Source organism: Drosophila gunungcola, unplaced genomic scaffold, assembly GCF_025200985.1.
Source record: "Drosophila gunungcola strain Sukarami unplaced genomic scaffold, Dgunungcola_SK_2 000001F, whole genome shotgun sequence".
Classification (NCBI taxonomy): Eukaryota; Metazoa; Arthropoda; class Insecta; order Diptera; family Drosophilidae; genus Drosophila; species Drosophila gunungcola.
Genome location: NW_026453197.1, coordinates 11,717,684 through 11,735,420, shown reverse-complemented (window position 1 = coordinate 11,735,420; position 17,737 = coordinate 11,717,684). Strand labels below are relative to the sequence as shown.

The 17,737-nt window shown below is 46.3% G+C and overlaps 3 protein-coding genes and 2 non-coding genes across 5 annotated transcripts; all 5 read right to left on the bottom strand.

The window, feature by feature from the left end:
- Window positions 1–970: 970 nt before the first annotated feature.
- On the bottom strand, window positions 971–13,681 carry LOC128263165 (fatty acid synthase). The gene is given in 12 exon segments (XM_052997914.1): window positions 971–1,203; window positions 1,267–1,410; window positions 1,827–1,922; window positions 1,984–4,782; window positions 4,784–5,062; window positions 5,064–5,633; window positions 5,635–5,685; window positions 5,687–5,803; window positions 6,248–7,669; window positions 9,004–10,481; window positions 11,268–11,494; window positions 13,176–13,681. Coding segments are annotated over 11 exon segments (7,239 nt in total). The 5' UTR covers window positions 11,440–11,494; window positions 13,176–13,681; the 3' UTR covers window positions 971–1,092.
- LOC128263579 (U5 spliceosomal RNA) lies at window positions 8,126–8,243 on the bottom strand. Its single transcript, XR_008268447.1, has one exon. It is a non-coding gene; the product is annotated as a U5 spliceosomal RNA (small nuclear RNA).
- LOC128263582 (U5 spliceosomal RNA) lies at window positions 8,680–8,798 on the bottom strand. The gene has a single exon (XR_008268450.1). It is a non-coding gene; the product is annotated as a U5 spliceosomal RNA (small nuclear RNA).
- A 117-nt stretch (window positions 13,682–13,798) lies between the features above and the next one.
- On the bottom strand, window positions 13,799–14,641 carry LOC128263191 (uncharacterized). Its single transcript, XM_052997957.1, has 2 exons — window positions 14,395–14,641; window positions 13,799–14,245 (listed from the first exon to the last, which is right to left on the bottom strand). Exons 1-2 carry the CDS (start codon window positions 14,459–14,461, stop codon window positions 13,866–13,868), a joined length of 447 nt encoding a protein of 148 aa, XP_052853917.1. The 5' UTR covers window positions 14,462–14,641; the 3' UTR covers window positions 13,799–13,865.
- Window positions 14,642–16,124: 1,483 nt separating this feature from the next.
- Window positions 16,125–17,692, bottom strand: LOC128263180 (reticulon-4-interacting protein 1 homolog, mitochondrial). Its single transcript, XM_052997944.1, has 3 exons — window positions 17,050–17,692; window positions 16,382–16,987; window positions 16,125–16,326 (listed from the first exon to the last, which is right to left on the bottom strand). The coding sequence occupies exons 1-3, from the start codon at window positions 17,569–17,571 to the stop codon at window positions 16,222–16,224; spliced, it is 1,233 nt and encodes a 410-aa protein (XP_052853904.1). The 5' UTR covers window positions 17,572–17,692; the 3' UTR covers window positions 16,125–16,221.
- Between the last annotated feature and the right edge of the window lie 45 nt (window positions 17,693–17,737).

Below are 17,737 nucleotides of genomic sequence, written 5' to 3'. Positions count from 1 at the left end.
TCTTAAATATTACTATTTGCTTTTGAAGTATTTTTAAAACAGTATAATATTTTTAATAAATTAAAAATAATCATTAAAATATGAATAAACTTTTCTGTTTTTAATAAAAATGCTCAGCACTTCATTCCATTTTTACGGTCATACCCATTGAAGTTTGGACTTGGTAGCAAACATATGTTCGCTTTCTTTAAAAGGGTCTGTAAACTTCGGCTTACCCAAGTCGTCTTGCTTCCTTGTTGTTACTGTTATATTTGCTGTTTATAACTTTGGCGGGCGCTGTAAACCTCTGTTGTTGTTGCTGCACTCTGTGCGGCGCTTAAATTCGCATTAACAGCGATAAGTGGTCAGCTGTTGTGTGCGTGACGGAGATGTAGAAATTTTGATTTGCCCGCCAAAGTCGGACCACTTTTTCGTCGATTAATCGTCTGGCGAGATCAGAGGCGCGATATAGTGGGAGGCAATTATCTATGGAAAGGTACACCGAAGTCTGCTTCAGCAGGTCAATAAAGCCAGCCAGCCAGCCAGCACAGGTCAGATCGTCCGGATTGGTGTGATTGTGATTCATCGAGAAAATCATGCGAGTGCCACGCGAGTTTAGATTGCTAGTAAAATTTGAAACACAGGCGAACTACTCTAACCGATTTGCCCCATTAAATATTATGGCTATAAGGGTTTTAGGCAACAGTAAAATATTGAAAACTAAATTCTATAAGATTATAAACTTTACCAAACAAAAAAAAAAGTTAAAAGACGATTTAATTTTTAAGTAAACAAATTAATTAGACTCTAGTTTTAATTTTGATTTAGAACAAATGCAAGTTAAAACTTTTTAAAATATAAGTTTAAAGAGCGTGACAATATTTAAAGGAAGAAAAAGTGTTTTTATCAATATCAAACCACTTATGTAGATATAATTCGGTTTACCAAAGTTAAAGTTAGCAAAGTCCGACTATATTATTTAAAGCTGGTCATGCTTAAACAATCAATACGAGATTGCTACGTGTATTGGTATGGTTAGGGGATACTTTAGGAGCTACAGAATAAATCATCAACATAATCGTATTAATAGGACTAAAAGCTACAGGTCCTCCACTAGGGACGCTTCCTCAGGACGCGTTCGATGATCTGAAGAGTGTGCGGCTCCTTGAGGAAAGTCCGATGTGTGCCCTCCACCACATGCATATCGATCTGGGCACTGCAAATCTACAGATCGAAAAGGATAAATTTTATAAAAATTTGTGTGGATTTGACATGAGCAGCACATACCTCCTTGAGGCCATAATCCTGAGCCATTATCGCATTGTGCTCCGCTGACTTGATCAGTACCACATCGCTGTGCAGCTGCTTGGCGCCCTTGTAACTTTCAGAAAGTAGTAGCTTCTGTTTGAACATACAGGCGGCTTTCTTGATCTGTTGGAAAATAGTCAAAAGTCAAAATAATAATAATATAAACTTTTTAAGGATCAATAACATTTTAAGATTTATTATTTTGAACGGCAGTAATTTCCAGTGATGTGTTTGACCTGAGTATATAAAGGCACTTATTTCCGGCAATAATAATAAACACTTGTACTCCAGGCAACAAGTATTTAAATAAATATAAGCTCACTTTTAAGTACGAGTGTTTATGAGTTAACTAAGTCTATAAGTGTTAGAACTAATTTTTGTTTGAATTGATCATCACTTAAATATATGTTTAGTAGTGTTAAGCCAAAAAAATCCATTACACATAAAGGAAAACAAATTTAAATATATATAAAATACTGCCTTTGGAAGGATTGTGATTTAAATATATTTTGTATTACCAAAAACACCTTATGACTCACCACTTCTCTGGTTTGCTTCGTGTGCCCGGCCAGAGTGTCGGCCAGTTTGTCCAGCTTGGAGGGCCATGTCAGCACTCCATCGAGCAGTTGCAGTAGCTGTTAAAATTCCAAGTATTTAAGGGTTAAAGATCAAGCGAAGCTAAGCCCAAGTCGGTACCTGGTTGTAGTCCACATCGGCGAGCAGGGCGCCAAAGTAGGCCAGAGTCATGGACTGCTGGCGGTTGAGGTCGTCCGTCTGCTTCTTGGCCTCCTGGACGTAGCCGCTGGCCATGGTGGGCGCTCCGTCCAGCATGATGACCTTGACGCCGAAGCGGCGCTGCTCCAGCGCCACCCCGATGGCGTGGGCCAGCAGACAGCCGTAGGAGTAGCCCACGATGTGGTAGGGCCCCAAGGGCTGCAGCTTCTGGATCTGGCGGAGATAGTAGGCGGCACAGGCCTCAATGGACTCGAGGGGCACGTGCTCCGTGCACTGCAGCCCGTAGGCGGGGCAGGTGAGCGAGGAGGCCAGCGCCTCCACGGCTATGGTGAAGCCCTCGATGGGGGCCAGGAAGAAAACGGCCGGCTCCTCGCTGGCCACCGGCGCCTTCGACCGGAGGCGGACCATCACCTCCTGGGGTAATACTTCCTTGGCGAATACCTTGCGCGTCTCGTCGCTCTGTGGCTGCACCTCCACGCGGGCCAGCCCATTGGATGGAGTCGTTGCAGTGGTTGAATTGGCTACGGTGGACTTGGAGGAGACAGATTCCCTGGACTCCTGGGAGTCGATATGCCGCAGGGCACTGAAGGTCAGCTGGCGGATCTCCTGGGCGCTCAGAACCAAGTCAAAGTGCCGCTCCAGAGTCTGCTTGATCTCCGTGCTCATCAGCGAGTCCATGCCCAGGTCGAAGAGGGTTGTCCTATCGGAGACACTCTTCACATCCCGCAGCCCCATGATGTTCGCTATGGTGGCGATCAGACTCATCCGGCTGGCCTGCTCCGACTTGCGCTTCTCGGCCACCACCATGGAGGCCATGACGGGATGGGGCTGCTGCAGGAACAGGTCCAGCGTGTCCAGGCAGCTGTTCATCCGCTGGGGCAGAGTGCCGCCCACCACCGTTTCGTTGGTGCCCATGTGCTCGATGATCAGGCCGGTGTCGCCGATGGCTCCCCACTGAATGGCTGTGCCCGGATATCCGTACTCCTGCCGCTGCTCGCAGATCCGCTCCATGGTGGAGTTGGCCAGGCCGTAGTTGGTCTGCCCCATATTTCCCCGGCCACAGGACACGCTGGAGAAGCACACAAAGTACTCCAGGGCGGGGCAAATGTCCCGCGAGATCTTGTCCAGGTGTTGAGTGGCCAACAGCTTGGGTGCCGTCACCTTCTCAAAGTTCTTCGCACTCTGATCCTCGATGAGGCCATCGCGTAGCACAGCCGCCAGGTTGAAGATGCCCCCAACCAGGGCCAGTTTATTGCTCACCGCCAGGAGTCGCTGGCAGCCCACAGCCGTGGTCACATCGTTGGTATCGATCTGCACCTGGACACCCCGGTTATGCCAGCGACTAATCATCAGAGCTTGATAGCCGCTCTTCACCCCGGATCGTGAACTCAGGACCAGGAAGCGAGCTCCTCGGGAGACCAGCCAGTTGGCCAGCTCCAAACCGAATCCCCCGAGGCCACCGACCAAGATGTAGCTCTTTTCCGGGTGCATATAGGATCTTGGGATGGCCTGAATCTGGCGGAGACGCGGCAGAGCTGCCGGCTGCTCCTCCTCCAGGCGCACTTTGACCACCACCTTGCCAATGTGCTTGCCAGAGGCCATGAAACGGAACGCCTTCTCGATCTCCTGCTCCGCAAAGACCGTAGTTGGCAGTGGCTGCACAGCACCACTCTCAATGCCCTCCGCCACCAATTTGGCCACCGTGAGCTGCATCTGCTCCTCGCCCTCCATCACACTGTCCAGCAGGATGCCGTGGAAGGAGGTGTTCTTGAGGAACACGGACATGCCCATCGGAGTGTTGTTGCTCAGGTCGAATTTGCCGATCTCCAGGAAGCGTCCGTTCAGAGCCAGGCAGCGAATGGAGGCCTGCAGCTTCTCCTCGGACAGGGAGTTGAGCACCAGTTCCACTCCACTGCCATGGGTTTCACCCATGACCAGTTGCTCGAAGGAGGTGTCCCGGGAGTTGCCAATGTGACGAGCCTGCAGTTTGGGGAATCGCTTCAGCAGGAACTCGCGCTTCTCCTTGCTGCCCACGGTGGTGAAGACGGTCAGTCCATGGGCGAGAGCCACCGAGATGGCCGCCTGACCCACTCCTCCGGAGCCGGCGTGAACGAGGATCCTCTCACCCCTCCTCATCTGTCCCCTCACCACCAGGGCATAGTAAACTGTGGCATAAACACAGGGCACCGTCGAAGCCTGCTCCATGGTCCACTTCGCAGGGATTTCCCAGAGCAGGTTCTTGTTGGCCAAGCAGTTGGTGGCCAGTGACTTGGCAGTGACCATGGCCATGACGCGACGCCCACGCGAGTCCCTGCCAGCGAACTCAAGTCCTAAAACGCAATCCTGATGAGCCAAATCCCCGGGCAGGGCATCCACACCCAGTTTGCCCGAGGCCAGCATAACATCGCGGAAATTGAGTGGGGCATAGTAAACGGTGCAGGGTTCCAAGAGCGACTGGCTGGCACTCGGACGCGGACTCTCGATCCAGCGGAGCGAGGAGAGATCGCCCTTGACCAGGGTATTCACATAGGCCTGCTCCACGGGCAGCAGAGGCGGTTGGGCTTCCATCTTCAGGTGGCGGTAGCTGCCCCAGCTTCCATTTCTGTACACATTGATGACCAGATCCTTGGCCAACTGATCGGCGTAGAATGGTTCTTCCAGGGAAAATGGAGGCAGACCTTCGTCTAGGATGAAGTACAGGCGAAGGCAGTTTCCTGCTGCCTCCCGCTTCAGGCAGTTCATCAGGCCCAAGGCTCCGGAAGTTGGGTTCTCCCTGTGCCACCAAGTAGAGATTGCTCTGGTCAGCCTGGGCCTTGACCAAAGCACCCTTTAGTTCGTTGACCCACTTAAATTTCCTGTTGGTCAGTTGAAGGGTTAGGGATTGAGTGAGGCTAACACTCGGTGGCTTTCTGGCCAGGACAAGAACTCGATCTGTGCCAAAGAACTGCTCGAAAACAGGCACCAACTTAAGTTTGCTCAACTTCTCTTTACCTATTATGTTATACCTGCTGGCCGTCTCCTCCAGGAGCAGAAATCCCGCCCTCGGACTTGAGGCTATCCAAGCAGTGCTGCAGATCCTTGAGAGAGTTTTTGGCCAGAATGTCCACAGCGTAGACAAAATGGCATTGCTGTTCCACGGCCCCTGCTGAGATATCTTTGGCCATCACCCTTATGCCCTGTTCCTTGAGCTGTTCTCTAAGCTCCGATTCATGAGACGATGTGGTGACCACCGCCAAGTCACCTACCAGAATGGGTTCTCGTTCAATTAGTTCTAGGAGCTGCGGAGCACTCAGAGTATCCAAACTGCTTCGAGTTCCAGCCAGTTCCACGCCCTTCAGCTTCACAGCACCACCGCTATTCTCGATCACCAGTTGAATGGCCACCGCCAGGGCCGTGCTCCTAGACTTCTGCTGGTCCTCCCGCTGACCCAAGTGCTGGAAATGTGGCCAAAATCTATAACGCTCCAAGCTGGGCGCAGATTGGCCGCCAGATCGCCGCTGTGTCTGAGCGGTTTTCATCTTGTGGATCTCGACGCCACCACACTGCACTACCGATATGTTGCGGTGCCAGTTGACGGTCAGCTTTTGCTGGTGCTTCTTGGCCAGCTCCAGGATGCTTCAGGGGATCGATCAGGGCCCTCTCGATTCCAGTGGGAACGTACAGCTTCACGGATGTCGTTGCTCAGGATGCGAAACTGCAACATGCTGTCCATGAAGCTGATCCAGTTATCCGCCCACTGCAGGCGACCCGTTACCGCCGCAATGTCCGACTCTAAAATGCCCTGACAAAGTTATTGTATTAAAAATATGACAACAAGTAACAAGTTTTATACTATTAACTAGTGTTATTAATATTCATTTAAAAACAATAAAAAAAACTATATATACAAAAACAAAAGAGCTATGCCGTTTTTTTTCTTTTTTTCCAATTAAAAACATAATTCTGAAACACTAAGCCTACAAGTTGAAATACATTTTTATAATTTGAAAATCAGCTAAGCAATTCCGACTTAATTTAATAAAATGTTTCATTCAAGACTGAGATACTAGCTTGCTTAGAAACGGACAAACGGACATGGCTAGATGGATAGAGAAGCTGATCAGGAGTTTGTGTACTTTGTAGGGTTGAAAATGTTTCTTTTACCGCGTTGAAAATAATTATTGCAAGATTATACAAAAATTTGTTTAATTAAATATTTATTGTATTCACAAGGCCGAAAACACACCTGGAAAACACCACTGTAGTCGTAGCCCCTCAGCCTTAGCTCCTTGTAGATATCCTTGGTGCTTAGTTTGTTAGAGCCAGCTGTGCCCGGTAGTGATGCCAGTTGAAGCTGCTCCTGCTGCACATTGGTCACCAGACGGATCTTTCCCGAGGCCACCAGGCTGCTGCCCTCGCAGATTTCAAAGGCACTGCTGCCGGGAAAGAAGTTGAGTGTTAGTTTCACCACAGTGCTCATTCCAAGGATCGTGGCCCGATGAAAGACCACATCCTCGAAGAGCACGGGCGTGCGCAGATAGTCCAATCCCTGCTGTTGGGCCAGACTCATCCAGGCCAGGGTCATGTAGCCGGTGGCCGGGAACAGGATCCTGCCGTCGATCGTGTGTCCCGCCAGATAGGCATTTTCCTCCTTGCCCAAATCCAGTTCCACACTCAGTTGACCAGCTTGCCGTCCGCCCTTAAACTTGGGGTAGTTCCACTTCTGCGAGTGATCCCAGCCCACCAGGGAGGCCAGCATGGGTGTGCCCCGGGAAACGGGGTAGGTTACGGCTGGAGAGATCTTCAGGATCTGAGGATGTCCGCCGGCGGCGTAGAGTCTGCCCAACTGGCTCAAGAGGAACTCAAAGTTGTTGGCATGACCCCGCTGCATGAGGCTCACATAGCTGATCTGCGGACTCAGGGAGCGGAGAATCGCCCGGAAGAGTCCGTGGGGTGCAATCTCCACAATCAGGGCGTTCTGTGGGATCTTCTTGATGGCTTGGTGGAAGAGCACAGGCGAGATCAGGTTGTTTATAAAGTAGTCAGCGGAGGCGAGATGATTCTTCTTGGTTTCCCACTCCGTTTCTTTGACGCTGGTGCTCAGCCATCGCTGACTTCTCTTTTTGGGCTCCGTGATAAGTTTCTCCAGATTTTTGCGTAGCTTCGGAGCTGCTCCTTCGATATATGGACTGTGGAAGGCATAGCCCCCGGATCCCACCTCCCTCACAAAGATGCCCTCCTCCGTGAGCTTCTTCACCATCGCATCCATTGAGGCCGGTGGCCCAGACACCGTGCAATTGTCATCGCTGTTGTGGCACACTGGATAGCAATCCGCTGGGATATGCGAACCGATCTGTTCCCAGCTGAGACCCACAGCTGCCATCTTCCCGCGCGGCAAATCCGGAGTGTCCAGGACACTCCGGCCACGCCAGTAGGCGGCCAACACCGTTTGCTCCGCCGTAAGACAACCGTCCATGTAGGCGGCGCCCAGCTCACCGGCCGAGTGGCCAACGATTCCATCTGGCCGGATGTCCAGCGTCCGGAGCAGATCGGTCAAAGCCACCTGTACGGCGGACACAGAGACGAAGGAGTACAGCATGTTGTCGAAGGTACTATCCGTGGATCGAGTCAGCACATCTATAAGATCAAAGTCAACCTTCGCCAAAACCTGAAAGAAGTTTAGATGAAGTAAAGTTAGGTTATAAATTAATGCAACATTTGGGGGAAAAAAATGTTTAATTAGGTACTTGAACTTTAAAAACAATACCAATTTATATAGGCATTCATTTATTTTGTTAACTATTAACTAAACTATATTCTCCAATATATAACATATTATATATATATACAAAAGCCTAATCAGTAGTGTCAAAGCTTACATTATTTGCGATAAGCTTGATAATGAAAATAAAGATGCAATATATATATTCAAGGTAACTGGTTTACCTCTGTCAAATAGTTTTAACAGTTTCATTAAACTCTTTTGGTTGGCTTGGATCAGCTTAATAATAATGGTTGGTTTGTTGTAATAATTTGCAATTCCAAAGGTTCATGCAAAGGTATAATTGACAATGATCAATAGAATAACTACGTTACTATTTATTTTTCATGACCCCTCAAGAAATACATCTAAGGGGCTCTAAGCAAAAATTCAATTTAGACTCATTAGAGTGTTCCTCTCCACGGAAATCTTTAGTAAAAGGCGAAAGATTTATTCGACAATTGAAGAGAAACCAGAGTAACTTTTAGTTCCGAAGAAAGGTCTTCTCTGTTCAATATTTGCTAGAACCAGTTGGGAATTATTAAACGATATACACCAGAGATCAGGAATAGTTTAAAAACCGATCAACGGCTTGCTTTTAAGTAATATCTGACTCAAATACTTATAATAATATTTGTATACAAAAAAATAAATTTCGTTTTATTGCAGTAAAAAGTACAATAAACACCAGTCGACCTTAAAATGTTTAGTATAAGTTTGAATTATGATAGTAATGCCATTGACTAGTTAGTAATTCTTTAATTAAAAATTCTTTTTTCCTTTGAAAATACTGTTTCTGTATTTTCTATAAGCTAGTTTGAACACAAGTCAAACAAATTAAGCAAGAGAAAGTAGCAATGGTTATATTTTGATTTGCTTATAAACCAATGTAATATATTATTTATGGCCCCGGAGGCATAAGCCAACAGGGCACTGAGAAAAAATTCCGTTTAGACTCATTAGAGTGCTCCTCTCCACGGAAATCTTTAGTAAAAGGCGAAAGATTTATTCGACAATTGAAGAGAAACCAGAGTAACTGTGCAACCTCAATCAAGGGTCTCTCTATTCGATCAATACTATAACCAGTTGGGAATTTTACGAGAAGAGAAAGGGAAGAAGATATCACCTCTAAGTATGCAATGCTTACGAATAAGGGATACCTGGGTACCTGGGATGAATGAAAGGTCTTTATACCTGTGCAGCAAAAATGTCAACAACATTAAAACCAGATATCAACTCACCTCGGCGCAATGCTGTATGGACTTTCGGAACACCTCCAGCTGCATGAGATCCTTGGCCATGCTGGCCCACTGACTGCCCATGCCGGCGTAGACGAACCAGATGGGTCGCTCCTCCTCCTCGTATGGCAGCACCTCCTCCTTAACGGATCCACTGGAGCCGAGGACAGCGTAGCCCCGGAAGGGATGCAGGGGAATCGGATGCGAGTGGATGTCGTTGATGAGGGTCAGCAACTCCTGGTCGTGACGCTGCTCTGTGGCCACCTTCAATAACTGCTGCACTGCCTCCTCTGTGCGGCCGGAGCAGATGACTAGTCTCAGGGATTGCTCCGCTCCCGCTGCCTTTGAGGATGTCCTAGGAACTTTGGTTTTGGCATGCGATTTGAGCACCACATGGGCATTGGCTCCTCCGAAGCCAAAGGAGTTCAGGCCCACGATGCCGCCCTGCCAGGGCATATTTCGGTCCACCACCTTGAGACGGCCCTCGACCAAGGCCGGAACCGAAGGATTCGGGGTACGGTAGTGCAGGTTCTTTGGGATTATCCCCTCCTCCATGGCGATTATCATCTTGGCCAGCGCACTCACCCCAGAGGCCGGCTCCGCGTGGCCCATGTTGGACTTTACGGAGCCAATGAGGAGCGGATTTGGTCGCGATGGCCGGCAAAAGAAGTTGCCCAGCATGTTGGCCTCCTGGTCATCGCCCACGGGCGTGCCACTGCCGTGGGCCTCCACGTAGACCACCTCATCCGGATTGAGGCCGATCTCACTGTACGTTTCCTCCAGGAGGGCCTGCTGCATGCGTCCGTCCGGAAAGGTCACGCCCTGCTCCTTGAACCCGTCCGTGTTGGTGCGGACATTCAGGATGCTGGCGTACACCCGTTTGGCGTCCCTCCGCCGCTGGAGCAGGACCACGGCACAGGTGTCCGCCCGGGCATAGCCGTTGGCCGCCGCATCGAAGGTCTTGCAGGCGCCGTCGTGGCTGACGATGCCCAGCCTGAGGAACTGGAGGGCAAAAATGGGCTTCAGGATGAGATTTACGCCCGCCACCAGGGCGTAATCACAGCGACCAGCCCGCATGTCCGCGAAGGCGTGATTTAGGGCCACCAGCGAACTGGAGCAGGCGGTGTCCACAATGAAGCTGGGACCCTTGAAGTCGAACGTGTAGGAAATCCGGTTGGCGAACATGGCCCGTGCACATCCCGTCAGGCAATAGCCATTGATGCTGCTCGGCTCCATGTTGGGTATTTCGTGCTCCGTCTCCACGAAGGACAGGCCAATGTAGACGCCGGTCCGGCTGCCCCGCAGCTGGACGGGATTGATGCCCGCGTCGATGATCGCCTCGTGGGTGAGCTCCAGTAGCATCCGCATGCACGGGTCCATAAGCTCCGCCTGCTTCTGGTGGACGCTGAAAAACTTGTCGTCGAACTTCTCCAGATCGGTGTCCTTCATTTTGGCCATGCGCTCGGGGAGTCCATAGATGCCTTTTCAAAGGCGGAGGATTAAAATAAATAAACATTTGAAAAAACAAGTAGTTTATATTTAACCATTGCACAATAAATGTAATATATTAAATCATATTTGCGAACCAATGTGTGAAATATTCTTTATTTCCATATCAATCAAGTAAAGTGTTTGTTTAACAACCAGGAATTTAATTAATATCTTAAAATTAAAATTAAATAACAGCTTGGAAAACTACAAATTCAAGTTAAATTTAGAAAGACATTGCTTCAGACTTTTATTAATTTATTTCGATTACTTTGTTTCCCAAGTAACCAGTAGAACAAGACGAAAACGTTACGCAATGTTTTCATTTGAAAAATAAAGACAGGATCAAATGGCAGCTGCCAATAACCCGTCAACTAAGCTAAACCAGTTTGAAATTGATTGTTTACGGCCCGGCGGCAAATGCGGCCAGGCACTAAAAAAATTGCCTCGGATATGTTCTCTTCACTTTAGCTCCATTGCGTAAGTTTTCACTCCACAACTGAAGCCAAGCTCGAGACATAATGGATCCCGGCCATCCAGGGACTCTTTACTGAAAGTTTGCTATAACCAGTTGGGAATTATTTCAGCGACCGAAGGAGATCGAGCCGTCGCTGCCACAGATTGGAGGGAATAAAAATGTTTAACCCAAAAATGAAACTCAAGGGCTATGAGTCACACAATTTAGAGGTTTTGTTCTGCTTTTTAGGTGGGGCAATAAAAGCTTAATGGTTTCTGGCAAGCCTATTTTGTAAACCTTATATCATTAAAATGGAACCAACCTGCTTCCCATCGTCGCGGTTCATCTGTGACCATGTCGATGCCATTTAGCAGGTTGTACTTAAACTCCTCGATGTTACTGCTCTCCGGCAATTTTCCGGACAGACCCGAGATCACAATGTCGCCATCTTCGCCCGCCGCCGTATCCTCCTGGGCTTTCTCCTTATTGGTCATACTTTCGCTTGCTTTCTTTTGGCTCAGTCTCTATTTGGCTCAACTATACAAAGATCTAGATAATTGGTTAAACAGCTTTAGTTGATAGCAACATTATTACAATTTACATATTTTAAATGGAAATAATAAGAAACTAATAACTATCAAAATATGCGATAAATAAAAAATTAATAAAATCTTAGAATACAGTTCTGGCTTTTTATGAATTTGTTTTTTATTTATCCTTCATGAATTATTTTTTATGAAATCCCATGATAAAACTTAAAATTTAATTTATTCTTATCTCTATTAAAAATAAAACATGAAATTTATTATGCAATTTAACCTTCAGTTTTTTTACAGGAATACAAACAATGTTAACCAATTTAATCTTCTGATAGCCAGCATTAAGTTTTGTAAGCAAGATTGTCAAAGCATTCACAAGAAAACAAAAAATTAAAACAATCAACAACAATCAACAACAATATTAATAATGATTAGTATTTATTTGTATGATTTGTCACACAATTTGGTAGACATATGTACCTAAGTACCTATAGATTAAAAAAATTATTAAATTGCCAAAATGTTACTATGTACTCAATTTTCAATATGTAATAAATATATCTGAAGTTTTCAGAATTTCTGTAGCTTGAAATTCAAAGCACTAAGCTTTTAAAATCGCTCAACTAATCTTAGATGTTTAGATAAAGCCCATAGTGCTCAATCGGCATTTCATGAGTAATGAGTACTTGATCGCAGTCGATGCTCTCTACTTGATTTAAATAATTTAGCTGATAAGGAACCACTGCAGCAGCAGTCACCTTTTATTCCCCATAAAAAACTATATGCAGCGATCGTACGATTCGCCTACTCGGCACAATCCAATTCAATCCGGAGGAGGGAGGAGCCGAGTACGGGTCACTGGGTTTCCTGTTGCCAAGTTACGGGAGTCGGCTCTCGAGATAGTCGCCCAGCACTCGACAGCGTGCACTGCACCTGGACGGGATTGGGATTGGGATTGGGACTGGAATTGGGGACGCAGAGGGGGCTGGTCCCGATAAGCTTCGATAGAATATTCCCCCAATATGCTATGCTAACACTCGAATCAACGAATGTGACGCGTGCCAGAAGGCAAATAGTGAACCTCACACACTCACTAAGTTGTCTGGTGGGATCAAAGGTTTCCCGAATACGAAGTGTTTAGAGAATTAATGATTATTGTATAAACACAACATTTTTAATTTCTCAAGGGCTTATCGCGAAACGATTTTGTGATTTGAGTTCGTTAATTAGTTTTTATTTTATTAAATCACAGATAAAATTTTTAAAAACTTTATTATGGCCAGAAATGTGATTCTTAAATTCTTGGATTTTATTTTAATATCAAAGGATCTTTATCCTTTTTTCATAAAATCCTTTTTTTCACAAAAAAATTAATAAAGCAAATCCTTTTATTTTATTTGAAGTTTTCTCAACTTTATTTTATATGGGTATATCACTTAAAAACAGTTCCCAAATCGTTGGCATTAGTTAAGCACTTTTAGGTTGTTGAAAAACCACACCATTTCTATTAGGTATACTTAAAACAATTCTTTGAATTAATGATAAGTAGTCACTTGTCACTTGCTCTTTGAATAGCAAGATATCCTGGCGAAGTTTTGTACGCCTTTGAGTTTATAATTTGATTTTCATTAGAAAAAAATTGATCGCATGTTAGGGAACACGCCACTTTTGATTTTCTGCACTTGACTCACATTTTGTGTGTAACTTAATCGGAAAGACGTTTGATTTTGGATAAGGTAAATCACTTTTCAACGGTCACCTTTATCACATTAGCTCACTGATCGCGTATCCTTGTTGTATTCCGTTGGAGGTAGCCAGGATATGAATATTGGCTGGGATAAGAGGTCCTTGTTGTTAAAGTGAGTTTATATATCCTTTTGGTGGCACGTATGGATCCGACTTGTTCCGCAGAGAGACTGAACAAGTACTGCACTAGCCGAATTCCTTTTATATATATGGTTCGCGAGGACAGGGGGGGAACGGTGGCCACCAAAAGTCGCATTCTTAATTTTCGCCGTAGCCACAGCACTCAATAAACTCACCGATCTAATTATTTTTACAAAAACAACAAAATCACCACCGCCAGTCCCTGAATAATTCATTTTCATGCAAAACTCGCCTCTAACTTCGAACAAATCAATTGGAAAACGCGCCGGCGAGAAGGACAGGACAGGTGGCACCCCCCTATTTGTAGATTTTTGTTTGTGCCCCTGCCCTGGTAATTAGTCCAAGTGTATGCCAACGGAGCTGACATCGTCTAGTTAACCCAGTTAACTCAGAAGCCCGCCCGACGGGTTCAATAACAAGCCCCGGATACGTATCGACGTACGGTACGGTGATTTATTGTCAGGGTCAGCTCATTCACTTGGACTTAGCTTTCTCTAGCACGGTTTCTTCTGTGCTGCCTTGCCCGTCTTATTCCTTGTATTGGCCTTGTCGACGGCCTTTCGTGGCTTAGCGCACCTTTTCCCCACGACTTTGGCCAACGGCTTCGGTGGCCTTGCCTTTGGCATCCGCTGCTTGATGGCCCGGCGTCCCTCTTGGGGCGAGATCCGGGTACCAGCGGGTAGTTTTTTTTTGGATGGGCCCTTCCGGTAGTTGAAGGGCATACGGACCCTCTCGTCGGTCAAAGAGAGGATGCCCAGACTGACGCCCACATCCAAGGAAAAGTCCACAGCTTGCTGGAGGGTGCCAAATGGAGTTATGTGCTCCTCGAGCACAACATCCCTGATGCCCTCGATCAACTCTTCCTTGGAGGTGACTGCGGGAAAAGTGCGAAAACGTTACAAAATTAAAATGCTTTTCATCTCTTTTCGTATACATTTTTAGAAATTATTATTATGTAGAGATAAAAGACAGTTAATTTTACTAATTTAAAAAAAATTTCTCTCTTTCTCAAATATTACTCACATAGATGTGGCTGACGACTGAGCAAGTCCATTATATAGGGCAGCAATGAGGGCTTTTTCTTATCCATTATAAATTTAGTTTTTACTTGTGAATTTAGTTTGATTAGGCACGAAAACGTAAGTAATTTCGGTTTTTAAATTCTCGTGAAAGTGTAAAAATAACTGACTTTCGTGTTCGGACTCATATAGAAAACTGACTATATTCATCACATCATTTTGTATGCGTATGACGTTAGCACAGTCAAGGCCTCTTGGATTGAAAAAAATTTCCAAAACAACACGCATCCTTGATAATGTCATACAGCTTATACAATTTCCCTCTCCGTTTCACTGCTTAAAATGCTAATATAAATCTAATTAATACACTAGACAAAATCAATGCGTATTTAGGAGACCCATTTCCTTTTAATCAGATGCAAATAATTTCAAAAAAATGCCACAAAACCCACTCGCGGTTGCATTAGTTTCGTATAGTAGACTGCAAGGATTGGATGATTACTCAAACAATTTTCGAGGAAAAAAACATTTCCTACATAGCTTCCTGGTGCTACCTCAACAATTTTGTAGAATTTTATTGCGTCAAAGGGAAATAACATGGGAAAAACAATTGTAAAGACGTTGACGAAGCTCTATTATCAAGTACATACGAAATCGCTTAATGGATGAGACATGACCGTATTATGTTTAATACAAGTTCTCTGGACAGCGCTTACATATCTCAAGTCCTCAGGTTTGTTACTGCCTTGACAATTTTTCCCAATAATAGCTAATTTTATTCAGACATTAGATAAGGCTGGGATTTCAAGGTCTTTAGAAAGCTCTGTGACAACTAAATTTCTCCTTAGCAATCTATATTAGTACTCTATCTAGGGTATATTGATTCCTTGGTTCATTTTGCTACACTTTTTTGATCTATTTTTCACAATAAACAACTATCTTAAGCAGTTTATTTATGTCTTATCTATATACATAGCTAAATATCATAATATAGAGTATTTCGAAATCAGCTAGCAACAGATAGTCAATTTCGATGTTATCAAGAACCACGGCCCAGTAACAAATTAAGAGCTATTAATAAAAACCAAAACAAAACAGAGACGCGTGCATTCTTCGCTTTCTTTGCCGGCGAATGTCGGATGATAATGGCTTTTTTTTTTGGGTTTTGGAAAGCCTCGACCTTGGCGATAGCGAGCTGGTCATGTTTCGATGCTCGGAAGCGTTGCGAACGCTTGTGAACGATGTGATTGGAGCGATCAGGCCGCGTGCTGCGGAATCGCCAACGCCCCGCCATCCACTCAATGTTTGATAAGGAACCTGGGTATTGGCCGATGGAGGGGCAGCTAGCCAGGCAGGCGATGGAATAAAATTAGACGCACGGAAATTTTCGCAGACCGCTGGCGTGCGTCGTGCTGCGTCAATATTGATCCGAGAATAGTTTTACGATCGGCGCACGACCAGCGAGTGGTAGTAAGTATGCCCGCCGCAGTTTAATCACTTGAGCTGCAACTACCTGACGACCAGTTGCCCTTCAGTCCGGTCGCTGCAGATATATGGATTTTCACGGTGATTTAAAGGTGATCCTTGACGAACGCCAGCCATCTAATCAGGCAGATCAGCGATTTAATTTATATTAAAAGTAATCAAATACGTCAGTGGACTGGCATGCAATTACAGTCTTTGAACTGCGAGTGAGCGGTGTCGATGTAATTGAATTGCGTCAACGTTACGCTGTTTCATAAAGTAGTTTTCTGTTCGAATTTAATTAACCAAAACAAGTCTTTAATGGAACAGAAACAACGTTATCAGACGGTCATTCGCCTGTTTTCCCTCAGACTTTCACCACAATCTTGCCCCGCAAGTGTCCGCCTTTCATCTTTTCAAAGGCCTTAGGCAGATCACAGAATTCGTAGCTGCTATCGATCAGCGGCATCAGCTTAAAGGACAGGAGCGGATTATTCTACAGAAAAACTCAAGACAACTATACTCACCTTCCGCTGCTCCACCAGTTTTTGTAGGAATTGAATGCCCTGCGGTGCGGGACTAAAGAAACCCCACTTTACAAGTCCTCCGCGTTGCGAGAATGACTTCACATTGGTCTGGACCAAGTCAAACACATTCTGCAGCGCCCCCAGACCTAATCCCTGCTTATCGATGTTTGCCAGCAGCGGAGATGAGAAGGTGATGTACTGCCGGAAGTCGAAGTTCGATTCAGCCGCCTTCTGACCTCCTTGGCCGGAACAGTCCAGTACGATGTCGTAGGGTGCATATTTGCACAGCTCCTGCATGGACTCGCTGTTGTTGTAGTCCACCACGAAGTCGGCGCCCAGATTCCGAACCATTTCCACGGCGTTTTCGCTGCAGGTTGCGAGAACTTGCACTTTTTGTGACTTCAGGATTTGTATGGCCAGGGAGCCAACACCTCCGGAGCCGCCCAGAACCAAGACACGCTTGTGGGCTCCACCGCCGGAAGATGTGGCTGCCCCGCATGGACCACCCAGACCGCCAGTGATATACAGGCCCGACCATGCCGTCAGACCGGCATACAACACGCTAGCCGCCTCACTGTCATCCAGTTCTTTGGGGGCCGGAGCGAGCTGTAATGAGAAAACTGCCTATGATTAGCTGATCGATCTTTAGGAGTAACATAACCACTTACACAGTATGAAGGCACGGCTACGTATTCAGCATGGGCTCCCACGCCGGCCTGTAAGGGAACCACTCCCCAGACGCGGGCTCCCAGGGGCAGCGAATCCGAGGGAACCCCCATGCCCGTCTGCACCAGTTCGCCGCAGAACTCGCGGCCCAGGATGAGGGGGAATTCGATGCCATCGCCGGGCTTGCAGCGCATCTTGTTCAGCACAGCGGCTCCATAACCACGAAGCATCGCCAGGTCGATAGGATTCACAGCTGTCGTTCGTATTCGGACCAGGCACTCGTTAGAGCTGCGGATCTGGGGAATCTTCACCTTCTCGGAGAGCTGCAGCTCGTCGATGTCACCGTAATTGTGCAGCTGCCATCCCCGCATTTTGTCGCCAAATTTATCAGGCGATGGGGGAATTGGTTGGGCATTTGTTTGGGAGCCGGAGAACGCGGATTGTGCCGAAGCTGACAACTGGCGCCTGGCGAGCAGGACGAACCGCCTCAGGGACAGGATAGCATTAGAGCCGGAAGTCTGCATTGCCGGGATTTCTATTAGGGATCACTTAAGTTTAAAAAAAAAGGAATTTTTTCCCAAATAAAAAATCAACGGTTTGTTATGATTTTGGAACCAGTGTGGCCGTTCACCGGGTTGTTATGTCGAAAATTATCGCAAGAAATCGATTAATTACAAAGAATTTCGACCG